The sequence below is a fragment of the Podarcis pityusensis genome (genome assembly GCF_964106645.2).
Source record: "Podarcis pityusensis genome assembly, chromosome: 6".
NCBI classification, from domain to species: Eukaryota; Metazoa; Chordata; class Lepidosauria; order Squamata; family Lacertidae; genus Podarcis; species Podarcis pityusensis.
The window spans coordinates 95,153,875-95,180,880 of NC_138030.1; the positions used below are offsets into that span (position 1 = coordinate 95,153,875).

The following is a 27,006-nucleotide window of genomic DNA, read 5'->3' on the forward strand; positions in this document are numbered from 1 at the left end:
GAGGAGGCGCGGGGCGGGGAGAGCGAGGGAGGGAGGCTGACAGCCGGCGGGAAGGAAGAGGCAGGCACGGCCGCCCTCCGGCCGGTGGCTTCTGGTTTTGCTTTCGTCGGCAGCTCGGAAACTTCTGGGCCGCCCGGTGGATGGAGGAGCAGCCGGTAAGTTGGAGCGGCCGCGCTGCTTTTCTTCCCTGCCCTCCAGAACCCAGCTCGACCCGGACTCGGGGCCGCCCAAGCGGCCAAACAGCCTTGGCGCGTTCTGCCCACCCCGCCGCCCATCCTCGCATCCGCTTCCCCGCCGTTTTGGCGCTCCCGGCCCTTCCTTGGAGACCCGTCGCCTTGCGCAAAGTGGGGCTTGGCGCAAGTAAATGCGCGTTGCGAGACCCGGACGGGGAGCCCGGCACTCGGGACCAGCCGGAGCTGGTTTCAAGCCTGCCGTCGCTTCGGGGTCCGGGTCTCGCCTGCTCCCTCCCTCCCCAAGTAGATCCCGATTCCCGGAAGCTCCGGGCGCGCTCAGCGGTTCGGCGGTTCCCCAGCCCCGACCTGGGGGGCTCCGGAGCGGCCGCCGCGTTAGATGTGCAGCGGACCCGGGGCAGACAAAACAGCCCTTCTCCGGACTTGGCTGCCGCAAAAGGTGGCGGAGATGGCTTTAAGACGGGATCGGAAAACTCCTGGCTTCATCATTCCACCCGCAACTATTAGCCACGCGGAAGCCGCGTGTTGCGAGGCGGCGCGCCCCTGACGCCGGGCTCGGGGGGAGCCGGGAGGGAGGCTGGGTGCTTCGTCTCCGCCCCTGGGCTTCTGCCTTAGTTTTGATCTAGACCTGGGCAAGACCACACTTCAAGAAATATTGAGAAGAGCTGGAGACTCGTCCAGGGAGGGAAGGTAGGAAGAACGCTCCGGGTTATATTCCTTGTGGGGGAGAAAATGGGGTGCACAAGGCAAAACGACGTGCCCAAGTCTGCTTAGCCAGGCAGTGCCAGCCCCACAAACAACTCGTAAGAGTCCCCCAGTTCTCTTGCTGGAGCCCTGAGACAATGTGGAATCTGTTCAGCTCGGAGACTGTAGGATCATTGCTAGAGTGAGAACAGCGCTTTTTTAAAAAAGAAAAGCGTTTTGCTGGGTATCATTTTGGGGAAGTGGGACTCGTAGTGCTATAGGGCAGGCAGGATTACATATGTCCTGTGAGGCTGTTTTAACACAGAGGTGTAAACTGAAAGTAACCCAGATTTCTTTCTTTTTAAAAAAAAAACAACCACCATATTTTACCTATAAACATATACAGTGGTATCTCGGGTTAAGTACTTAATTCGTTCCGGAGGTCCGTTCTTAACCTGAAACTGTTCTTAACCTGAAGCACCACTTTAGCTAATGGGACCTCCCGCTGCTGCCACGCCGCCGGAGCACAATTTCTGTTCTCATCCTGATGCAAAGTTCTTAACCTGAGGTACTATTTCTGGGTTAGTGGAGTCTGTAACCTGAAGCGTATGTAACCCGAGGTACCACTGTATAATGAGAAAGAGGTTATGTGCCTTGTTCTCTCCCATGATAAGAAGGTGGCCACAGGCTTTAATGCCAGGGGTTTCAAATAGTGAGCATGATGGCCCAGAATTTTTCACAAGGGAAAATGTTGTTGTGGAAGGTAGATGATGCTCTTGCTGTGGTGTGTTCATAAAACAAAAAGGACCAGACTTCACTAGCAAAACGACACATATTTCACTTGCATTGGCTTCCTAGAATTCCACACTGCTTTTCCACCGCTGGTGCTCAGATAGGTTATTCATCCCCAACATGCCCAAAACTTGCATACCTCAGTATTCGCTCACACTTTGGCACAGGAACAGTGCAAGAAATGAAGAAACGCATGACTTAACCATAGGGATGGGCGACTGGAAGTCACAGGGGCCAAGTCTGGATCCCAGAGATTGTCTCTTTTATTACTCACCTGCAGTCTATAGGCACATTAGGCCAATTTCTCCCAAGCTGAGACACAAGCCAGAGGCTCTTTAACCCCTCCCTATCCAGTGTGAACAGCAAAGGAGGCCAGTTTGGCAGAGCTTCCCTTACTGGGCACCTGTCCTCCAGCTAAGGTGCAGTGAATGATATTGAGCAAGTGGCAGCCAAGCTGCATGTGAGTGACCCAAGGAATCTGTGGCTTCCTCTTCGGATATCTATTCTGAAATCAGAATCAGGTCTGATTTTGGTTGGAGTAGCCACCTTTTCCCTTGCATAATTTTCCTGATGGAAATAGTATCGTCCTGCAGCCATCCATTTGCGAACTTCTGAAGTTGCTAGTAGCTTCAGTAGAGGGGGAAAGACAGACAAAACGCAGGTGCCCTTTACCCACTGGTGGAGCTAAGAACAGCTTCATGAAGGGGCGGGTGTTTGATTGGGGCAGGTAAAGAATGTGCACTACCTCCAAGCAATTCAGGAACTTGCAGGTGGAACACTGGGAGTTGCAGTCATGGATAACATATGTCCTGTGTAGTCTGGCCCTGAGGTGCTTCAAGAAAGGGTGCTTTTCACACTAACAGGGTAGGGGGCTAAAAGGTCCCTTGCCTTTGTTTTGCCTTTGTCAGACAATATTGTTGGCTCTTCAGCTCTTGCTCGGGGTTGGGGGGTGATCGTTGTGACTAGCCTGGGCCCCCTGGAACACTTGTGGTGAGTTCCAGATTTATATGTACAGGGAGGGGGGAAAGTATTTGATCCCCTGCTAAATTTGCCCGTTTGCCCTCTGACGAAGAAATGACCAGTCCATAATTGTAATGGTAGGTTTATTGTAGCTGTGAGAGACAGAATAACAGCAGGAAAACCCCCAGAAACCCAGAAGACAAAAGCCAGAGATTAATGTGCATTATAATGAGTGAAATAAGTATTTGATCCCTTTGCAAAAGATGACTTAGTACACATCTCAGGAGGTATTTTGTCCCACTCCTCTTTGCAGATCCTCTCCAAGTCAGTAAGATTTCAAGGCTGATGTGTAGCTACTCGAACCTTCAGCTCCCTCCACAGATTTTCAATGGGATTAAGGTCTGGAGACTGGCTAGGCCACTCCAGGACCTTAATGTGCTACTTCTTGAGCCACTCCTTTGTTGCCTTGGCTGTGTGTTTTGGGTCATTGTCGTGCTGGAATACCCATCCTCGACCCATTTTCAATGCCCTGGCTGAGGGAAGGAGGTGCTCACCCAAGATTTGACAATAATAATAATAATAATAATAATAATAATAATATTTATTACGGCCATAGGCCCATACAGAGAAAAACAAGACATAAATAACAGCTTGTGCACGTGGGTAAAAACAGCCGCTAAAACACCACTGTAACAATAAAATACTATGAGATGGAATGACATACTGCGCCTTAATTAGCTTGTAGTGCTCCTTGGCAACGCTTTTGGGTAAGGACAGCGACCAGAAACCTAGCCACTTTCAGGGTCGTATGGGTATCCTTATCCTGCAAGATTTGGGCAAGGTGGAATTTTGGTGGGGTACCCTCTAGTTTCTGCATGATTGATCCCAACAAATTTGCCCGTGGCCCGTTGAACAAGGGGCAAGTGAACATAATGTGCTGAAGCGACTCCGGCGTCTCCTTATCACATTCGCACATGGCGGAGGCTTGGCCCTTTGAGAATCTATGTCTCAGAACATTGGAGGGAAAAACGTTAAACCTCGCTTTGGTGAAGGCCAGCCTATGGGCAACAGTCGAAAGGGAGGAGAGGTATGATGGAACGCAGTAAGTTAAAGTAATACCAATGTTCTGGGGCGAACAAACACCTCCCCCCAGCGTATAATTTCGCTGTAAATCGATGTCATCCAGTCTTTGGCGGATCAGTCTTTGAGCAGTGATTTGATCTAGTTTTAGGGAATCTAAGGGAGAGATTCCGTAACTCAGGAGTTTGGCATGAATTCTACTAGTCCAAAGGCTGGAGAATTCATCTCGCCATAAGCATTGGACAAGGTAATGGTCTGGTAATCTATGCCACAATGATAACCAATAACTGAAGACTTGCTTCCACAGGCAGGTTTCTAGGGATGCGATCTTCAATTCTAGTCGCATGGCTGCGTTACTTACGCACAGGGGAAGCATTAGGATCCGACGTAGGAATTGGTTTTGCAGAGTCTCAAGAGGAGCAAGATCTGTCATCACGGCCCAGAGCGGGGCAGCATAGGCAAGCGCGGTAACCACTTTTGCCTTGAACACCTTTAGGGCCGAGGGAACATGCAAAGCTCCATCCGAAAAGAAAAATCGGAGGAGCGCATATGACAGAGTTTTGGCCTTATTAAGTAGGTGTTGGATTTGTGCTTTCCACCCCAAATTGTATTGAAAAATAACTCCTAGGTATTGAAATTTTAGGACTTGCTCTATTTTTGCTCCGCCAAGCTTCCATTCGTATAATCTCCGACTTCTGGTGAAAATCAGAATCTTAGATTTAACATGGTTGATGGTTAATTGGTTGAGTTGACAATACGTGGCAAAGATCTTCAGAGCTCTGGTTAGTCCAACACGTGTATAAGATAGAATTACCGCATCGTCCGCATATAAAAGGAGTGGACAGCGGTAATCCGCTAGTCTAGGCGCGTGTGTACTTGGAGATGAGTTGACTAGGGGTGCTCGCATGTCGCTGATGAATAGGTTGAATAGGCAGGGAGCCAGTATACATCCTTGGCGCACTCCCTTGTTTATTGGTATCGAATTTGTGAGGTCGCCCGCAGGAGTAAGTCTCACTCTGGCATGGGTACCTTCGTGGAGCTGACTTATAAGCCATAGGAGTCTTCTATCGATGCCCTGTTTCGCAAGTTTCTCCCAAAGAATATTTCTAGGAACGCTGTCAAAGGCTGCCTTTAGATCTAAGAAGGCAGCACAAAGGTAGCCCCGGGGAGGGGAGGAGTACTTCCGTGCCAGATGGTAAAGAACTATCGCATGATCAGTTGTAGAACGTTTAGTTCTGAACCCTGCTTGTTCATGGCCAATCTGGTTAGTCTCATCTACCCATCGCGATAGTTTAGTCAGCAAAAAGCTGGCATAAATTTTCCCTATGATCGAGAGGAGGCTGATGTTGCGGTAGTTTTCCGGCTCCATTGGAGAACCTTTTTTATGAATTGGTACTATAATGGCCTCCTTCCATATTTTGGGGATGAGACCGGAAGCGTTGATTGCGTCGAAGGTTTTGGCCAAGATGCCAGCCCACCATTTTGGGTGTAGTTTGATGGCTTCAGCAGGGATCAGGTCGGGCCCTGGGGCTTTGCCCGGTTTCAGCTGGGCTATTAGCTTAGCTATTTCGTCAGGATCGGTGGAAGGCCAAATAGGTAGGTGGGAAAACAGATGCATCAGATGGTCGGAGGGGGCATCTGCCTGTGAGAAACATTTCTTCAGGAACAATTCCCATGTCGGTGCTGGGATGACAGCCCTTGGGTATTTCCTCGCCCTTCTATTAATCAAAGACCAGAATTCCCTGGATCTATGTGGCTTTGAAGCAGTAATCAAGGCCTGCCAGCGATTTTGTTGCCACTCACGTTTGGCAATTTTCTGCGTGCGTTTGTAAACTTGCTTGGCTTGTGCATAACTAGCTGGCAGAGTAGATGCATCAGAGGTCTTATATACATTATATATAGCACGAAGGCGCTGTCTTGCTTGTTTGCACTGAGAATTATACCAGGGGGCACCGTAAGTATACTCGTTTCGATTTAATATTTTGGGTGGTAACCTGAAGAAGGACGTAAGATCAGTCGTATGATGGTGGAAGCGTTTCAACACTATGCTATGCTCATCTGAGGCAGAGCCTATGTTGGAATGGGGCCCGAGGATTTCTTTTTGAAAGAATTCCTGATACCTTTGAGCCTGGGTCTCCGACCATTTGATTCCTCTTACTTGGAGAGATTCGTTGGTTACCATCTGGGTCGCATGTCTATGGGCCTCCGACTGCCAGTTCAGGGAAAGCTTGGCTACCAGAGGAAGATGATCACTAGATTGTACATTCTCGATCTTAAAGGTGGAAATACACTTAAGTAGATCACTGGAGACCAACAGGTAATCGAGGACGCTGTTTGATTTGACGCTCAGGTGAGTGAAATCCCCTGGAATATCAGGGAGGCATGTGCCGTTTAGGGGGACCAGATTTAAACGGATGGCCATTTGATAGAGGAGTACTCCAGCCTCATTTGCTCGTTGGTCTTTAGAAGTTCTCCTCATGATATGTTCCAGATCATAATTATCAAGGTTTGGGGTAACCCACCATTTAGCTTTGGTCAGCGAGTCCCAATTTGCTGCTGTGCGGGCGTTAAAATCGCCACCTATTATGGCCGGGGTGTTTGGAAACTTAACATAGCATGAGAGCAAATGCTCTTCTAGCGAGCCCCATTTAGAGCCCAGTTCGGAGGAAGAACCCCCAGGTGGCAAGTAAACATTTGTAACTAGAAGTGAGATCTTTTCTCCCTCAATCAGCCCGGTAAGGGCGTAAGGAGGCAAGGCCTGTACTAGAGTAAATTTAGAATGTAGGTTGAGGGAGATGCCTATTATTAGGCCCCCTTTGGGGCGGCCTCCTTTCTGAGAGGGGCAGGCAGGGAGTTCTAGAAGCTCAAAGCCATTTAGGGCAATTTTCTCTACTTCCCACGATTCTTGGAACAAGATAATATGAAACAGGTTAATATACTCCAAGAATTCTGGGTCAAGTTTTTTTCCCCTCCAGCCCGCAATGTTCCAGCTGAGGACTGATAGGGGGGAGTTCCTGTTGTGACCAATTCGCTGTCATTTCGGGGAGAAATGTGAGTCCTTTGGAGGCAAGGCAGACCCCACAAAAAAGTCAGTTATTTTACTTTGCATGGCAGGCACCTGCTGAAGGTACCTAGTCTTAAAGTTGGTAGTGAGGTATTCTGGCTGGGGCGACAAAACGGGTCTCCCGCTGGCTAACCCAAGGGCGGGCACTTCAGTGGGAAACTCCACTGGATTTGCTGAGACTGCCCCACCGCGAGGTCCAAAGGTCGCCGATGAAACCATTTGGTTTATATGTCCAGCCGGGTCTTCAATCAAATCCGGGCCATTTTTTGATGTAGGTGGAGCACTCCCCTGACCTGGTACTGGCGAAGGTACGGGGGATGCTCGGCGTACTGGTACCGTTTGTATGTCGGGTCTATGCCGCTCAGGGGAGTATGAAGACTCCAGTTCCGGCATTGATGGATTAGATGGTAAGGAATTGTTTTGGTGGAAGGAACTCTGAGTTACACTCCTCAGCGGGGGACTCTTGGAGGGCGAGTCAAAATTTATCAAGAGTTGGGATGAGAGGCCAACTTGTGAGGCAAGACCTGGGTCTGCCAAGCGTCGGTGGGTTTTGCCCACAAGAGGGGGAGGCATGGGTTTAGGAGCTGGACTAAGGTAAGGAAGACTTCCTGCTTCCTTAAAACACGACTCCGAAAAGCTGGCAGGGATATCCTGAAAAGTGGGCAGGACTTTTCCGTTCTTCTGGACATGTATGAGCTGATGATTTAGTACTTCTAGTCTATCAATTATTTCTTGTTGTTCTCTCGGTGGAAGGTCGCCAAAGGTGGCTAAAAGCTCTCTTTCCTCCGGCGGGGTCAGAGAATTACTTGCGCCAGTGGGTTTCTTTAAAGCTCGTGGGGGCGTAGGGTAAGTCCAGTTTCGGTACGGGTGGATATCCTCCGAGAGAGGAGGCTCGATGTCCCGAGGTACTCCTGACCTCTCCGACAGAGTCTGCTCCGTGCCGTGGCCAGCAAGTAGAAGGGGGTGGGTCATGCTATCCATAAAAACTCTTGTTGGGATGATATCATACCTAGCCAAGAGTGATTTCTGCCTGATGATAGCTGAAGGGATCCTTGGAGAGTAAAACGCAAGCATCACTTTCTGTTGCCTGAGGTGTTGGTTCAAAGGTAATACTGCAATAAGATCGCATTGTGAGATTTCTATGTTTAGGAGATTGCTTAGATGCTTTTTAACTCCACTCAGAGTAAGCCACCTTGGTGACCCTGCCCCGATGTTTAGGCAGATTTTCTTAGGTTGCAGGGACAACGCTTGATGTTTCAGTGCAGGATTTGGTTTATATTTAGGGATCACACTTCTTTTTTTGGTTGGAGGTAAGGACCTCTGGCACTTCAAGTCCCCCGTATCTACAGTTGGTTTAAACTCTGACCAGAGGTTATCAATTTTCTGTTCGAGGTTACATAGCTGGGAGGATAGCACATCAATCTTCTTGAATATGCAATTAAGGGTTCTGACCACAAGATGGAGATGTTCCTGTTGTTCTTGTCTTGCGCAGTCCTCAGCTCCAGCGTCCTGCACCACCCTCAATGGGACACTCCCTCTTCCTCCAAGCTTGCCGTCCGTGGTTTTAGTCTGAGGTAAAAATAATTCCTCTGGTGTTGACGTCGTTTCTGGAGACGTTAGAGGGTAGAAACGGTTCTGAGTTTTCACCCCATAGTAGTGTTCAGTGGGGTCACTCCGTTTGCCAGACACGGGGGGGTCGGTTTTTAATTGTTTGGCTCTTGGGGAGGACAGAGCCTCGTCACAATCCCTTAGGCGTTTGCCTTGGCCCATCATTATGAGTCTTTTAAAATAGCAGTGCTTAAAAGGTAATAAAAGGTGGTAGAAATAGAAATACAGCTGGCTGTAAGCTGGCGGAAAACCAGTAAGTCAAAGGCTGCTTCCAAGGCTGCCGGAGAATACAATTATCTGCTCATTAAAGCTGATTTACGATGCAGGCTTTACAATTATCAGCAATGTGAACTCCTGGCATGGGTTCCAGCACTCTGATACAATCTTCAGCAAGAACTTGAAAGGCTGGGTGCCACAACACAGATTTTAGGGAGGATTCGAAATGAACTCCGGCAAATGCGTCTTACCTCGTCGCCATCTTCGACCGGCCCAGAGGTACCAGAGTAGATCTAGAAAATCAGTTTCCTCCAAGAGCACCGAGGGCCCTGCTAAGTAAAATTGTTTAATCGACAATGAAGTGGAAAACAACTCTCTATGGGTTTGAATGTGTGTTGCTGAAGATTTCGATTTGACAATACATGGTCCCATCCATTGTCCCTTCGATGCGGTGAAGGTGTCCTGTCCCCATAGCAGAAAAACACCCCCAAAGCATAATATGTCCCCCTCCATGTTGGGACAGTGGAGATGGTGTTCTTGTGGTTATAGACAGCATTCCTCCTCCAAACGCGGCAAGTTGAGTTGATGCCAAAGAGCTTGATTTTGGTCTCATCTAACCACAACACTTTCACCCAGTTCTCCTCTGGGTCATTCAGATGTGCATTGACAAAGTGCAGACGGGCCTGTACATGTGCTGTCTTGAGCATGGGGACCTTGCGGGCTCTGCAAGATCTCAGTCCTTCACGGCGTAGTGTGTTACCAACTGTTTTCATGGTGATTATGGTCTCAGCTTCCCTGAGATCATCGACAAGTTCTCAGCTGCTTCATCACCATTCTCCTGATCATTGCAACTCCACAAGATGAGATCTTGCATGGAGCCCCAGACCGAGGGAGGTTGACAGTTATTTTGTGTTTCTTCCATTTGAAAATTATTGCACCAATTATTTGTCACCTCACCAAGCTGCTTGGCAATAGTCTTGTAACCCAGTCCAGCCTTGTGCTGGTCTACAATCTTGTCCCTGACATCCTTGGACAGCTCTTTGGTCTTGGTCATGGTGGCTACTTTGGAATCTGCTGGATTGATTGCTTCTGTTGACAGGTGTCTTTTGTACAGGTACTGTAATGAGCTGGGATTACAGGTAAGACCTCTCCCTTATAGGACGTGCTTCCAATCTCAGCTCGTTGCATACAGTGAAGATACTAGGTAGCCTGACATCTGGCTGGTTTATAGGGGATCAAATACTTATTCCACTCATTATAATGCACATCAATCTCTGACCTTTGTCTTCTGGGTTTCTGGGGGTTTTTCCTGTTGTTATTCTGTCTCTCACAGCTACAATAAACCTACCATTACAATTATGGACTGGTCATTTCTTCGTCAGAGGGCAAACGGGCAAATTTAGCAGGGGATCAAATACTTTTCCCCTTCGCTGTATGCCTCTCTAAGCAGGAGCCCTCCTAAGGCAGAGGATGGGGGGCATCAGAAGGCCCTGTTGCGGAGGCTGAGCCAGAGGGAAAGGGGAAGGAGCCAAAAACTGGATTCTCTGAGCGGCCAAGTACTTGTCAGAGCTTCACCATGTTGTTTATGAACACTGTCACATTTCTCCCTGGAGTTTAGAACAGGGGTCAGAGCAAAGAGCTCCGCTGAAGAATGTTGCTGTCTGTCCTCAGGAATTAGAAGCACGCTTGCCAAAAAGTTGCTTTAATTTCCAAATCTTTTAGAAGGGGTGGGGCGTACAGATCCTGGGGGTTAGTTTAGTGATTTTCTCGGGCCTCTGCACTTGCCTTTAATGCCCCCGCCCCTCAGACAGTTGACTTGGGAGCAATGGTGCATTTAGAAAACCTCTCTTTTGCATGTTCCTGTGGTCACATTGGGGGAAGGCGCACCTTCTAAGGGTGGGAGGCCCAGGTGGGCAAGGCAAGCCACAGGGCCTGGCAGGATGGGTGAGGAGGGGCTGTCTCAAGAGACTTGCAGCATCCACCGAGGTGGAGTACCAAAACCCATCAGGCATGTCCAGTAAGTTAAATGCAAATCTTGGCCACGTGAGGAGAAAAAGGGTCCAGCTCTCAGGGTCCTGTGCAACAGCCAACTTTAATAGTACCATTAAGTGACTGCTCCTTAAATTCTCTTTTCTTTTTTTTTAATGATATTTATTAAAATTTCAAAAGAAAAAGATTAAGAAAATTAACAATAAAAAGGAAGAATACAAAATACAAAATACAAAAAAGAATAAACAGTTAAAAACAATTCCTTCTTTTCATCACTTCTTTTACATTTACTTGTTTCCCGGACCTCCTCATACCTCCCTCTTTTGTATTCCAATTCAATTTGTTAGTCCAGCGATTCCTATCCCTCCTTTTTAATCCTGATCTTTAATCTTGATATATTATAACATTAAATTTTTACATATTAAAAACCAATTTTTCTGTATTCTTTTATACCGTTACCGCTAGAAACCGCTTAACTTCAATCCGTCATCATTCTAACATTCATTAATTTTACAGTATTTCTGTAAGTAGTCTTTAAATTTCTTCCAATCTTCTTCCATCGACTCTTCTCCCTGGTCTCGGATTCCGCCAGTCATTTCCGCCAATTCCATATAGTCCATCATTTTCATCCGCCATTCCTCCAGTGTGGGTAGATCTTGTGTCTTCCAATGCTTTGCAATAAGTATTCTTGCTGCTGTTGTGGCATACATAAAGAAAGTTCTGTCCTTCTTTAACACTGATTGGCCGACTATGCCCAGGAGAAAGGCCTCTGGTTTCTTCAAGAAGGTATATTTAAATACCTTTTTTAATTCATTATAAATCATCTCCCAGAAAACCTTAATCCTTGGGCACGTCCACCAACTTAAATTCTCTGCACTGCGCTGAAATTCTGCATTTCAAAGGGAGCTACATTGCCTACAAAATCCATCTTCATCTCCATTGAGTTAAATGGAGCTTACTCCCAGGTAAGTGATTATAGGATTTCAGCTTAAGTCTTTATTAATTCAGTGAATTGTTGTAGGGTATTAGATGATAGGCAGAAAAGAAGGTGCCTTGAATAATGGCTGTCAAATTACCACAGTTTGTGTGTATTCTGTGAGGGACAAAAGCGAAAGCAAATTCAGTGAGCACAACACATTCTGCCTCTCAGTTTTGTTTTGTAAAATGTGTGCGTCTGTGATTCAGATTTTCATACAATTTTTTACCAAGGAAAGAAAAACTAGACAAATGGATGAAAGTGAAACTCGAGGGACTCAAAGGCTGGAATTAGTAGCCATGGAGGAATCAGACACAGCAGGAAACACTCATGAGCAGCTCAGATGGTTATGGGAAGGATTTTGACCAAGCCACTGTTGATGCTCAAAAAGAGCTTTTGCCTGTATCTTGGTTCACATGGAGATAAGTCAGTATCACCCCTGAGTCAGAAGAGTGATTGTTTCTCCTTAGTAGCTCTGTGGCACATTTTTCTTACCTTACCTAGAGAATCCTTTCCACGTTGACCTGCCTATCAAGGAACCACTTACACATGTGCCATGAAATCATAGCTGTCAAGTTTTCCCTTTTCTTGCGAGGAATCCTATTCAGAATAAGGGAATTTCCCTTTAAAAAAGGGAAACGTTGACAGCTATGCATGAAATCCCTGCATGTTACTGAGGATTCTGTGGCCTGTTCCACGGTTTTACCATCAGTTTGCCCCTGTGAAGTAAATTCACAACTCACCTGTAGCTGCCTATTGCGGTTGGGGACGATTATTAGCGATGGACAAGATGCCGTTCAGGGATCAGGCCTCCCATCTTGTCAATGAGCTCTTAATAATTGTCCGAACAAGCCTAGGGCTCCCAGGAAAGCCTTCTGTCTCAATCATCCAAATGATTAGGTGAGAATCTCGGCATTTGGTTTCCTAAAAATACATTTCCTGTTCTTAATGTCTGAGAAACTAAAGAAACATGAGCATATATACAAGGATTGGAATAAAGGGGGTGGGAATAAAACCACCTGTGATTTATATGATGAAACTGTGTGGCTTCGTCGTTCGTACTTCTGTATGCAGCCAGTTCAGATGCTGCAATAGACTCAAGTCTGCTGCAGTAGCATCTGTGGTTAAAGTTATTAAAATTTTCTCAGTAAAAAAAAAATTAAAAATGTTCAGTAGCACCTTAGAGACCAACTAAGTTTGTTCTGGGTATAAGCTTTCGTATGCATGCACACTTCTTCAGATACTTCAGAAAGCTTTTACTGTACCCAGAAGAAACTTTTTAAAAAAAAAAAAATTCCCACTGTGTCAGACCAACACAGCTACCTACCTAAATTTTTCTCAGATAAACGTTCTATTTTCTGCACTTTGACCTTGAGCATATTTACTTAGAAATGAGCCCTTTGATTTTACACTGGGCTTGCTCCCTAATAACGATGTTTAGGATTAAGAGAATGCAATGGGAATGCTGTGTGTGCGTGTGCACGCGTGTGTGTGTGCATGCGCAAGACACCTGCCCTCCTGCTGCAATGCCTGTTGTTCCAGGGAGGGCGAGCATCTCTCACCAGGCAGAGCCAGACACATTTTCCTCCCAACATCAGAGGTTTGTCATTGCAGCCAAACTACTGTGCTATGAAGACCCTTATCCACAAGCATTGTTTTTTCCTCTTGCCAGAAATTTTTCCTCTTGCAAGCAGAAATTCAGTTTGTATTGCTGTCTTTCTGCTAAGTAGATGCAGTGATGGGGAGAAAGGATACATGTTGGAATTGTCTTGCTTCTTTCGCAAAGAAAAAAGTGGTGACCATATGCTTAATTCTAGAAAGCAAAGGATTTGTTTTTCTCTCTAGAGGTTTAGCATCCCAGGGATCTGAACTCCCAAGAAAAGGAGCCCCGCTACTAGCCATCTCAGATCCCAGTCTGACACACACATACCCCTGTCACACATCAAAATACAGACTGGCCAGTCACCTTGGTTGGCCTACTGGCACCCCTTGTTGTTTGTTAACCTCACAGGACCCAAAAACTATGGTAAATGGAATGAGCCTGTGATATTTGCAAGCCGGACATGAACCCTTTAAACAAACAAACACACACACACACACACACACACACAGACATATAGTCTTGCTGCCCAAACATCACTTCTTGATCTCAGACATTCTGCTGGCAACATTGCTTCATATAACAAACATCTCCAGGAAGGGTGGAGGTTTCACAATTTTACAACAATTCTTAATCATTTTAGCATTCTTTAACTTTTTTGTATTGGAAAGTGCATTTAAACCTTTATAGGCAAAAAATATGCTGTACTGGGGCCAGCCCCCATCTCAGGGGGCAGATCCTGAGCCCCACAGTTGTTCCTTCTGTTGGAGGACAGAGCAGTCTGTGCAACACACACACACACACACACACACACACACACACACACACACAGTGTAAAGGGAAGATTCAGTCTCCAGTTCAGCTTCTGGATTTGGAGTGGGGGAAGTGCCAGCTTTTCCTTTGCCTCAGGCAGCAAAATGTCTTGGGTGAGCCTTCTTCACATTGTTCTCTCCACTTGCTATAGTGTGTGTTCTATCTGTAGCATTTGACCTGTACCATAGAAGATGTTGGACACAGAAATTTACACTGTACTCCTATGCAAACTAACCCAGGAGTAAGTCCAGCTGAATTTACTGGTGCTTACTTCTGAGTAGACATGCATAGGATTGTATTGTCGGGAGAAGAAGCTTTTCCTAGCATGAATGTAAATGGTGGGGGAAGCTTTATCTGTCAGACTTACATTTGCCAACTGCTGGTAAAGGAACAGTGGAGAAAAAAAGGCACCTCTGGAGGAGTTTTGTAAAAGAAAGTGGCTTGAGAGAGATTTTGCTTTCCACAGGGAACACACACATCTTCTTCTCCACTGACCAAACAGGTTTTGCAGGATTTTGAAAGTAAAAAAATAAAACCTACAAAACATGTTTACCAGAATCAAAAGTGTAAGAGGTGCGAGTACCACGAGCGGCAATTCCTCTTTCAAACCATTTTCAACTCACTGGAAACATGCCTTCATGTTTTTAAGATATTCCCTCATTATTATGGATAACTGTCAGTACAATTTTGAAAAGGGGGTAGACTTTCATGTTTTATTTTTACATGTACTGTGTTAAAAAACAACAACCCTGCAAATACTATCTGTTTTCACTGAAGCCTTTAAACCTGTTGACACAGTGATTGCATGAAGACTTGCAGGTGGTTGCAAGAACTTTATCTTGCATGCAAAGAAGCCAAAGAAGGGAAAGCACCAATCACAGGAAAATAAAAAATATAAATAATTAAAAGGGGAGAGAGAGAACATTCTAAATGTGCACAAAAATAAAGATTTTATTGGCCCAATGTATTTTGAACTTATTTTTCCCCGCACACTTTCTGTGCCCCATCTCCTCCCTGTTTCTCCATGTGTAGTATAATGTGACCTAGCAACTCTTGCACCATTAATCTCTAGTCATGCCTACCAACCCACAGAATGGGAGTAAAAAGTGTGAAGACTGCAGCTTTGATGTATTTCTGTGCTCTGCCACGCAGACTGGAGTTGAGTGTTAAAAGAGGAAACTCTCAGAGCATTGCACGCCCATCGCCTTTTCCTGTAACACACCCGGCTAAAAACCATTCAGAGGGTTGCACACTGTATGGATTGATTCTCCCCCCCCCCCCCCCCCCGCCACTACCCTCAAAAAAACAAATGAAAGAGCCTTTCAGGATTAGAAGGCAAAATAAATTGGAAACAGACTGACGAAAGCTACCATTTGCTAGCATACATGTCTGGAGCAGGTTGGTTTATAGAGACATGATGCACCACACAGCCCTAAAAATCAAGGATACAAGCCAATGTTGTATCCTGTAGATATGTTGAACTCCAACTCCCATCAGCCGCTGGCAGTATGGCAGGAATGATGGGAATTGTAGTCCAAAGCAACTGGAGGGCACTGCATTTGCTACCCTTCTACAGATAAGTGGTAAGGAAACCTGCCCCCAAAGAGTTGACAGTTCAAACAGAAAAAGGCAAACTGGATGTTTAAAGTGATCTGTTGATTTTCTGCAACATCTTTCCCCTTACTTTCCATGCACCAGTTACAATTTGCATAAATGAATGAATGAATAAAATATGTAACTAGAACAATGGGCAATTAATTCCTCCTCCTAATCCTTTCCATCGGTAAAGTGGTCAGGGAAGGACAGTTGTTCTGAGTTATGTGCTTATATAGGTACTCACTAAGAGTTTCAGAAAAGGTGTGCTGGGTTGCTGTGCAATCAATTAACAGGTGTGCATTGTTACCCTTGGTGCTGAGAGGGGCTATCAAGTGTTGCTCATACTATGGATAATTATGGAAGCCTCCCCTGCCAAATTTCTTCCAATATTTTGGGATTCTGAATTACAGTGGTACCTTGGGTTAAGAACTTAATTCGTCCTGGAGGTCCGTTCTTAACCTGAAACTGTGCTTAACCTGAAGACCACTTTAGCTAATGGGGCCTCCCGCTGCTGCCGCCGCACGATTTCTGTTCTCATCCTGAAGCAAAGTACTTAACCTGTGGTACTATTTCTGGGTTAGCAGAGTCTGTAACCTGAAGTGTCTATAACCCAAGGTACCACTGTACTGGAATGTTTTACCAGCAGCACTGATGACATAGCAACACACATTTGCACACTTTTGGAAAGGCAGCATAAAAAATGAAATGGAAGATGGAGCAAGCTTGTTTTCTCCTGCTCTGGAGGGTAGGACTCGAACCAATGGCTTCAAGTTACAAGAAAGGAGATTCTGAAGAGGTGAGAGTTGTTCAGCAGTAGAACTTTCTCCCTCCAAAGGTGGTGGACTCTCCTTCCTTGGAGGTTTTTAAGCAGTGGCTGGATGGATAGCCATCTGTCATGGATACTTTTCTTGAGATTCCTGCATTGCAGGGGTTGGACTAGATGACCCTTGGGGTCTCTTCCTGCTCTATGATTCTATTAAATAACTCATTTGATGGTAGGGCTTTTGGTTGGTTGGTTTGGCTTCCTCCTGCTACAATGCTAGTATACTTCAATAGAAAGAAAATGTGATAAAAATCAATATATTACTATAATTAACAACAATAATGCAAACCTTAAAGGATTAAGCATTTCTTCTGGAAGAAAAAAAAGTGGTGTCATTTTCTTTTCTTTTCCTGAGTACATGCAAAATCAATAATGAACATCCTGAAATTCTCCTTTCTTATTTTTTTACATCATAAATGCCAGAAGGCATACTCTTGCCTTTTCTTTTTTATGTTGTTCAGGAGGCTGTTCTTGCTCCTCTGCTTGGAGCAATACAGCCTTGTTTTCATCCAGGAGCTTTCAACTGTTTCAGACGTTCTCTTCCACCAACAGGACTCTGCTTGTGTTGACCCTTTTCGGAGGTCTAGTGGGATTGTCTCCTCTTGTCCTTCTCTTCCTCTCTTTTACAAAATAATAATTTCCTGCACACTTGGGGAGTCTTCCACCTTGTCTGATGATGATCCGACTCCACTGCCACACTAGTTGGCACAAGAAACACCATGTTTGCTATTAGAACACGTTGGCAGGATTGGTAATATAAACTGTATATGTTCGTTGGAATTCCTCACTTTCTTGTTGAGTCTGCTCTCTCTCTGTGCAAACAGTTTGATGCCAAGGAGGCTATTAAAAGCTCTCTGTGCCCCTTTAGATCTGGAATTTCATCTTGCAAGTTTCCAGTTTCTACCATCTCTTTTGAAAAATTCCCAGTGAGAATTATGCGCCACTCCTACCTATTCTGTTTCTTTTTCCTCATCAAACATGCTATGCCTGTACAGTTCGGCAGATCAAGAAAGAAGAGGCACATGGCAGGGATTTCATAGAACTATGCATTTTATTCTGTTTTATTTATTGCTGCAGCAATTAGGCCAAATCTGAGCAGCATTCTGCAAATCAGACTATTTCTAGCAGAATGGAAGAGATGAAAGAATTAAAGAAGTGAACAAGGATAAAGCTCAGACACCAGACTAAGCCAGGATCTCCATTCAACCATCACCTTTTTAAAACTATGAATTGTACCCCTCACCAGCTCTTTGCAATCTAATATTTATAGTTGATTGATATTAAAATGGGCCCTGGTGCCACGCACTGCTGTGCTTTGATAGTTAAACATTAACTGAAGGGAAATCAGAAGGAAAAGCTAACATAATTGTTCTTCATATTCTCTTGGAAGGTTTTTGAAAAATTCCCCTTCCAAGCGACAGTTGCAGTAGCTCAGCTGGTTAGACCGTGGTGCTGATAACACCAAGGTCGCAGGTCCAGTCCCCATATGGGACAATTGCACATTCCTGCGTTGCAGGGGGTTGGACTAGATGACCCTCAGGTTCCCTTCCAACTCTAAAGTTCTATGATTCTCTGTCCCCTGTTGACAAGAGAAAGGGAAGCCTCGTAAACCTGAAGTAAGGGCTGGGATGCATGTGTTTGAGGGCTGACACCTTCTGATGGCGCTGAAGAGTCTATTTAGGTCAGAGGAGAAGGAGGCTGTTGTGCTCCAGGGAAAGAAGACATTAAGGAGAGAATGGGGTTCCGTTCTTGGCTATGCCTGAAACTTCCTGAGCATCCTCAGGCAAGTCGCATGGCTCTCTGCCAGGGTGTGATGAGGCTCCCTTTGTCCATTTAGATATTCATGCAGCTCTCTGTGACCTCAAGTAACATCAGATTGCTTCCAATTGCAGAACAGGGAGATAACATCTTATAAGGCCAACCAATAAATAAATCAGGCTCTCAGCTGACGCTGATGTGGTTTCGATTAGTTTGGTGATACAGTATAATCCACCAACTAAAGCTGTTGTAAGAAGGATTGAAATAAGAAAACGTTGGCTCCAAGCAACAGAAATTTAGTTATGCCTAAATCCTGTTGCTGTCAATGGGGCATTACCGGGCCGGCCCAACAATGAGGCAAGGTGAGGCAACAGCTTCAGGCAGCAGAATCCCAATGTAGATATTTGTTCTTCTCGCCCCTTCTTGTGCCTAATGTAGATCTTCAGAGTGGGGTAGGAGAACTAAAAATAATGCCAACATATTTCACATCTGGCAACAAATGTGCCCCTTGGGTTTCAGGTGGTACATGGAAAGATGAGTCTAAAAATCCCAGGACACAAATTTTCACAATCCTCTATGCTGGCTCATTTACTGGAAGCAATGTATTTAGCATTAACTCTGCAAATGTGTGCTCAATTCTGACCAAACTAAGCCTTCTGATGCATATATATATTATCATAATGGAGTATACACTTGCAAAGTTTATGCTAAATACAGGGCGTGAAATTTTTTGTCCCGGGCTTTTTAAACTCATCTACCCATGTACTATCGGAAACCCAAGGGGCACATTGGTTGCCAGATGTGGGGGGGAAATTGAGCTCTTCTATCCGACACCATTTTGTCATTTGCCTCAGGTGCCAAAATATCTTGGTCTGGCCCATGACTAACCTGAGTCCCATTGGTGTCAGCAGGGCCTAAGGGAACCAATGGCCAGAACCACTGAGCCTTGAGTTTAGTCCTGGAGATTAAGGGGTATAGGAGAAAATAGTAGAAAAATGATACCGGAGAAAAGTAGTATCAGAACTAAATTACTATAATCATTAAAATGAAAGTCAGTACAATTCAATATAAAGATATAATTAAGTTGCTTAACAGTCTAGACCAGTCATACAACATAATATAATTTCTTAACGGAGCTTCGTAGAAGATTAGTCATACAAGCATGGTTTGTTGGTGTGCATATTTCCTGTTTTCCATCAACAAAGAAGCCACACAGATCACATAACTTCAGAAATGACCAGCATTTCTTAACCCAACAGACAGGTTTCCCCCTCAACAAAGTTCTTAAAACACTGTTGTAGTGGAAATGCAGAAGAATTGTAATTGAGGAGCTGTAGATGGCCTTGTGCAATTAAGCCTTCCAAAGCTGACTCCTGCTCCTATTCTTGGAGATGGCCCAGCTGTGGATTGATTGTTTTGCAGACTTAGATCATGGGACACTCTCTCTCTCTCTCTCTCTCCCAGGCCAGGTGACGGTAGCTGAGCAATTAAGCCTCACCTCTGGAGCAGATGAAAACCAGAGGGCTTGAGCCCAAGACCCTCTTGGGGTGTCAACACTGTGAGCCCCTCCATTGTAGGCTCGGGTTGCATATATGATGTGTAAATAAATCTAAACACCACAGTCTCTACTGTTTCTCATTCTGAGAAAACCAAACCCTGGGTAAGTGCCTGGAACCCCTGGAATCTCTTACTGCCTGGAGGTTAGGGTGGCATGCAACAATATTTTGGCTGAAATGATAGTAACCAATTTCTTAAATTTGCATCCATACAGATAGATTAGCATATGCACGTTTTACGCAACTATGTGTGGTCTTTTGCGGTGTTGCGGCTCCTCTTTTTCTCTTACTACTCCAAGCCTGGAATATGCCTTCTGCATTGTGGCACAGCTTTAAGATAATAAAAGCAAGCAAGCCGAAGGCAATGAAAGCATAGAGGAATAAAACAGACAGGCAAGTTAATCATCGCTGCAAGAAGGTTTTTATTTAGCTGACACAAACAAAAGTCAGAAGCTGAATCCTATAGAGGTAATTCTGTAGCAACTTATCTTGCAGTGGTTTATCTCTGCCATAACAGTTAAGGTTTGATTGACTGCAGTTCAATCTTAAATGAGAAACCCAAATTAAAGCTAATTTTAAAAGGGCCAAAGCACCTTTAAATTGAGAAGAGCCCCAAGCAAACTTAGCAACAGGAAAAGTTACTTTAGGCTGCAATTCTATGCATACTTACCTAGGAGTAAGCTTCATTGAACTCTGTGTGACTTAGTTCAAAGTAGACATCTAGAAGAGTGTACCTTCAGTACGTCTTGTGTGAATTAACTTTACTGGCTAAGGCTTCAGTTTCTTTAAAGTTCTATTTTAAGTTCAGTATAAAACCAGGCAGTAGGTTCAGCAATGTGCTAATTTCACTAAGCTAAGCTGCCAAGGAAGTCCCACGTGGTCACATTTGACTTCTAAAGAAAACATCTAAAAATTAGGGGAAAGTTTAAAAAGGAAGTGGAGAGTCAAGAGGGTCATATCTCTCCAAAACAGTGATTGCTTAAAACAAAAATAGTGGAAACTCAGCTTATTTACCCATTTGTGTATTGGCTGTGCTTGACTGCTTTACACCAAAGCAAAGCATTGGGCTGGACATGATGCTCATGTACCTTGTATGGTGTGGTGCATCCTGGTGGTGTGGATGTTTCATTTTGAGAAGCTCGACACTTACTTTAGATATATTGCTCAGGTGTTGTTTCTGAATTGTTTGGCACAAGAAACATTTGCATTGAAATTTTGTCTCTGTTCATCCTTTTACCACCTTATCTATCTTAGACTAGCCTTCCATGAAGGTATTGCTGTGTAGGCAGTCTTGCCGTAGTGCAAATGTGCATGTATTTACATACATACTGCTGGAATCAGATAGGAAAAGCCTATGCCTAATAAAGGATTATATTTAAAAAATACTTGTTCAATAGGAGGATGCTAATGAATCCAGGGACACTTTTCAACTTCAATGGATTTTGTATGGGGACTGATTTGTAAATCCGGGGACTGTCCCTGGGAAACGGGGACGTCTGGTAACCTTAGCCTAATTCCTCCCTCCCTCTTTGCTACTGCAGCCCCAGCTAATATTTGTGCTGAATAGAAGTTAGTAGGAAAGTGAGTTGCATTTACAGCTGCAGAATGAACTCTGCTAACAGTCCTTTCAGAGAACCCGACATGTTGGCAGTGTGATCTGTGGTAGGAAGTGGGGGAGGAGACAGAAAGCCATGACACACACACACACCGCACCCAAAGCACCCACATGCCTATTGTTTGTACTGGAGATGAGAATCAGACCTATCTATTCACGGCCTATTCCATTGTAGAAATTCATTGATATGCTGTGGCTATAGCAAAAACCAGACGTGTGTTTAGAAACAGGAGTCATATGAAAAGTTGCAAAACTTCACAAGCTTTGATGATAAGAGCTGGGGCAACAGTTGTCCTGGAAGCCCAAGAGAAAGTGACTAAGCCTGAGCCAAGGGTCACAGGAAGTGCAAATAAAATACCAAAGAGATTTGCCCCCTTGACATCCTCTGATGACATCTGTTGGTGCTCCTGCTGCTGTTTTCCCCTAGGGCTGTTCCTCACAGCATTGTCAGGCTCTGTGTGGCCCATGATAGCCTTCAACAACAAGTCAGAATCAGTCTGGGAGGTGTGGGGGGGTGCAGATGTATATAATTTGAACACTGAACTTTTTGATGAGCACCCATTGCAGATTTTGCTTAAATGTACAATCTTCTCTTCTAGATCAAACTTGGTTCTGTATGTTTACTGCAGAAGACACCTGTGCACTGCGCTGATTGGCTTGGAAGCCTCTGCTGGCACCCCTCCTTCACCCCTCCACTCCTCCCTGAAGCAATTTCTCAAGGTATTTGGATTTTATACTGCCTTTTAAAGGGAAAGGGAAAGAGAAAAAGAGGGAGGCCCAAATACACAAGTCCATTCAGCCCTTTGAAAACAAAACAAGTCACACTGCCTGCCTGAATCAGGATTTGATCCATCAGTTTGATTCATGGTGAATTTGAAAGGTGTGAGAAGCTAGCTTCAAAATGGGGGGGTTAACTACAGTTATACCTACATGTGGTAAATCACCACCCCCATTTTGTGGCATCATTCACAGACTATTATTTTTATGTTTTGCATTTTATTTTCTTCTGCAATGTTTTATTTAACATTTTAATGTAAGCTCTAAACGGCTTTGTTATTTCCCCCCCCAAAAAATATATAAAGCTGTATAGAACTGGAATGAACAATAAAATAATAATGAAAAGCAGGTGGCATTTCACCTTTTGTGAGAGGAGGTGAAACCTGCCAGCACTCCTGCTACTTCCAAATGCCTTTTTTAAAATGTCACATCACAAGAGCTGTTGTAATATTGTTGGGACATTGACAGTGGGGCATAGCTGTCTCCAGTGGCAGTTGCCATTTTCCCACCCCAGCTGTTGCTTGGACAATAGCATAGTGCCATTCCAGATTATTGGGGGGGGTGACTCCCCTCACCTTCCCCCCCCCTCCTGAAATTTGGCTCCTACTTTTGAAAAGCAAAAGGAAAGGGGGAAGGAGTGTCATCCCTCCTGTTTAGGCCAGGCTTCTGCCAGTTCCAAAGTTCAGCCCCAGCTTATACAAATCTTGAGTTACTGGCCTGCACAAAATGCCTGCTTTAAACATTTGCCCCCCACCCAGATGTCATTCAGCTACAGCTCCCGCCCTCCCTAGTTATGGGTCAAGGGTTAATGGGAGTCCAACATCTGAAGGCTCCACTGGGTGATCTTGAGTCAGTCACTGTCTCCCAGCCAACCTACCTCACAGGGTTGTTGCGAGAATAAAATGGAAGCAGGAGAGCCATATATGTCACCTTGACTTTGTGCTGTGGAGTGTCATAATAGCCTTACCAGCAGAGGTCTTTGGCTAATATCTGAAGGGGATACCCGACGGCAGCCTTGCTTTACCTTTCATCTCCCACCTGTGCAGGGGCTGGTGAGAGGAATCTGCACACGAGACCCATGTGCTCTGGGCAGCAGACGGAGACCCAGCAGGCGAGGGGAGTGGTCTAACATCCCACCCGCCCTTCCTCCAGCCATGGAGCAGATCGGTCAGTTTTTCCACTCGATCTGGACTTTCATCCTCTCCAAACACCAGGAGGGGGTCTACAACACCGTCTGCCTGGCTGTGCTTCTGGGGCTCCCCACCCTTGTGCTCCTGGTCGGCATCTTTGTCTGTTGCCACTGCTGTTTCTGTGGCGGTCGGAGGAAGGACAGCAGTAGCTACAGCACGAGTGAGAAGAGAAGGAAGAAGATGAGGAGGAGGAAGAAGGAAGAGGACCTGTGGATTTCTGCACAGCCCAAAGCGCTCATGCTGGAAAAGAGGCCATCGCTGCTGGCCTAGACAAAGGGAGGGATGGACAGGAGCTTGTGTGTGTGTACACACACACACACACACACATGCCTTCTGTTAAATGTCTCACATTGCACTTTGGGCCACATAGCCTAAGACTGAGGACAAATCATGCTGGGTCCCTCCCCTTTAAGCACTGACCTTCAGCTGTTTCCTCCCTTTTCCTTTTTATAAAGGTGTTTGGATTGAAGAAGCTATCTTGGCCCATCACCGGGATGATCTGGGGAGTCTTCAGTTGGGCACACATTTACATGCACACTGATGATCACAAACAGGTGGCATGAGCTAACAGCCATGCCAGCAGACATACTAGTCCAACGTGTACATAACGACTTGCTTGAACAGACTTGCCAGCCCTTTTAGCAGTTAAGGAACAGGTATCTGTGACTCTTAAACAAGCCTTGGACTGGCACTAACAAACTATGCCCTGACAAACTACCACATGTACCAGCGCTGTCACCATATGCATACCCACAGGGACAGAGGACTTCTTCGAAAGGTTTTATATGGGCACTGGCCTAGATGGCTTTAAGAGGGGATTAGTGGAGCGGGACAAGGCCATCACTGGGGACCCAGGTTTAAGAAACTGGCCTAAGGGGATCCTCTAGGTTTCAAGGGAGTGTAAGTCTTTGTACCACACACCGAGAGACAAATAACGAGAGAAGGCGGCGACCTTAACACCCTACCTGTGGGCTTCTTGGAAGTACCTTGCTTCCTCACTGTTGGAAACGGATGTGGAATTGCATGCACCTTCGCCCTGACAAACGACAAGAGTCCCCTAACCCTGATGACAGATTTCACAAATCCACAATATCTGCCCAAAAGGCTATAATTAGGGCTTTGTGTACTCCCTATTGTTGCCACAGAATTCCTTATAACCAAGAATCTCAACTCTTCAACAGGTTCTAGTTTCTAGCCCACAGTCTCACGAGTCTGGTTAAATCTTAGGGAGGGGGCCTTGAGCAGGATTTCTAGGCAGCGCCTAGTTCAGCGCCTCCGTCCCTCCCTTTTTTCTTTTTTCTTCCTCAGCTATAGAAGTGGTGTCTCCATTTCTGTCTTCATCCCAAAGCTTCCTTTTCTCTCTGATCCTGGACAGAGTTTCTTTCCAGGTTCCACACAGCAGATCAAAGCCTCCCTCAAGCCCATATCTAACTCCCTGGAGTTACTGACTGTCACCCTGTGTGTACTTACCTAGGAGCAAGCCCCTTTGATACGGAGGGACTTGCTTCTGTGTAAACGTGAATGGGGTAGAGCTATGAAACTCATTTCTTTGAGTGCCTCATACCCATCAGCATATCTAGGAATTTGAGAGAAATTTCAACTTGGGCCAACATTTCAGGTCGTCTGTAGATGGAATGCTAATGAATTCCCTGACGAGGAAATTGCTGGTATATTTTTAGATACTCCTAGGAAGTCCACCTGCTGATCTGCCCTAGGCTTAGGCAGTGGTGCAACTAACTGCCTTTCTTTCATCAATACTTGTCCTGTGCCTTGTTTTTGTATATGCATTCTGAGATTGCCCTTATATTGCACAGTTTATGCACACATGCAAAACAAAAAAACAAAAAAAGCACCCAACCCAACAAGCCTTTTATTTAAAAAATAAATTTATTTAAATGAAACTAACCTGATTATTTATTGTGTCTCAGCCTCTACTTCTCATTTACTGGGTGGGAGAGAAAAGAAAACAGTTTTATTATTTTACTGCCCGCGGGGAAGCGGTTTGTACAGAGATGAAAAGGGAGCTGAAATGCTTATCTTTTCTTAGCTGAAATCTGATGGCAATCACAAAAGCTCTCGTCCACAGATTCAGGCCTGCACAAATTGTAACCTACCAAGTATAACACCCAGTTGTTGTGTGGTGTGCTGGGTGCTTGACATGCACACAGAGGGAATTTGTAGCTTTTTTTGGTAAGGCAAGTGGTACAGGCCTGTCTGGTTCTTGTTAGTCAGCTGTTGTAGCTACAAGTGGGACTGTCGGTCTAAGCAAGCAATGAAGCAGAAGCCTAAACAATTACCCAGGAGTAATTCCAACTGAATTCAATGAGACATTCCCTTGTGTGTTTAAGTTTATAACCTTATTATTATTCATTACTTGTACCCCCCCCCCATCTAGTTGCCCCAGTACTCTGGGTGGCTTCCAACAGAATATAAAAGAACACACAAGGCACCATACATTAAAAGCTTCCTGACACAGGGCTGCCTTCAGGTGCCTATGGAAGGTCGTATAATTGTTTATCTGTTTGATGTCTGAAGGGCGGGCGCCACTACCGAGAAAGCCCTTTGCTTGGTTCCCTGTAACCCCCCTTCTCGCAGTGAGGGAATTGCCAGAAGACCCTTGCAGCTGAACCTTAGTTAAGTGGGGGGTCAACTTAAATTGAGTGATGGAGTTAAGGACATAGCTGTTTACTTTTTGAGATTGCTGTGGTGCCGTTTCTGTCACAGTAAATGAAAAAATACTACAGGTGGCCTCGCTTCTAATTAAGAGTGGTTTTCCGTGCTTACTTCCATTGTGTTACCTCACAAAAAGGCACAGATACAGAGATTTTGGATATGTACAGTTACATAAATGTAAGCAGGGAGTCAATTAATTTAGTCAATAAGAGAATTCTTTCCATTGTGGCAATATATTGGTGGGTGGAAGACTGCAACCACTAATCTTCCTAGCTCATCCCTGTCATGCGATCAATTCCTGTGCTTCACAGTTTTAAAGGACTAAAGCAGATGGTACAACTTTTAAGGTTGTTGGGCCAGGGATGGGACAGTCTGACTGGAGCAAGCCTTGATGTTGTCTGTGCCTGCCTCCCTCTCCTCCTCCTCCTCCTCCTCCTCCTCACAGGACAGATGCTCAGCTGTGGCCGTGCCTAGCATACTGGCATATTCACAAATCATGACATCAGTGCAACATCACAACCACAACGTGCGATTCTTGATGTGCTGTAGCAACTCCTGTGCCTGAGTCAAACTGGTCTACTTGTTGTTGCAGATCATCTTTGCTTAGCTTATCTTACAGGTATTACTCTAAAGTGTAAAATGTTTTGTCAAAACAGAGCATGTGTGCGGACACTGGCCAACTGAGTTGGGCGCCTTTCAGATTTGAGAAACCATGTAAGTTCAGCAGGTACATTGGCTTCAACTAGATGTGTGCTCCTTTGCACAACACATGAAGAACTCTAGACTAAACTGCCATTTTATGTTCTGTGTAGGTTGGATTGCATAAAGAATTCTAAGAATATAACTTTAAAATATCTTTATTTATAAGTAATAAGGATCTCCCCATTACATTCTGTGGCTAAAGTATAAACTTTGCTAAACAATGTGAAATATTTCTGAAATGTTTCAAGATCCACAGTAAGTATCAAAATTGGCAATCGTATAGAAATGCATTTTTTCTAACAAGCATAAGTAATTAACCATACTGGTCAAAAATAAAATTTAA

General features: G+C 45.1%; 1 protein-coding gene across 6 annotated transcripts; it reads left to right on the plus strand.

The window, feature by feature from the left end:
* The first annotated feature begins 24 nt into the window (after nt 1-24).
* On the plus strand, nt 25-25,189 carry KIAA0040. 6 transcript variants are annotated; one of them, XM_081012419.1, is made up of 4 exons: nt 41-155; nt 19,615-19,810; nt 21,921-22,041; nt 23,145-25,189. In XM_081012419.1, exon 4 carries the CDS (start codon nt 23,253-23,255, stop codon nt 23,556-23,558), a length of 306 nt encoding a protein of 101 aa, XP_080868545.1. In that variant the 5' UTR covers nt 41-155; nt 19,615-19,810; nt 21,921-22,041; nt 23,145-23,252; the 3' UTR covers nt 23,559-25,189. The 6 variants fall into 6 exon arrangements, with proteins under 6 accessions (XP_080868547.1, XP_080868545.1, XP_080868549.1 ...); XM_081012418.1 differs by having other exon boundaries at nt 95-159; XM_081012420.1 differs by lacking the exon at nt 41-155 and adding an exon at nt 813-881.
* Nucleotides 25,190-27,006: the final 1,817 nt, after the last annotated feature.

Excerpts from the sequence above, each read along its gene's own strand:
- KIAA0040 (XM_081012421.1), top strand. The coding sequence starts at position 23,253 with ATGGAGCAGATCGGTCAGTTTTTCCACTCGATCTGGACTTTCATCCTC.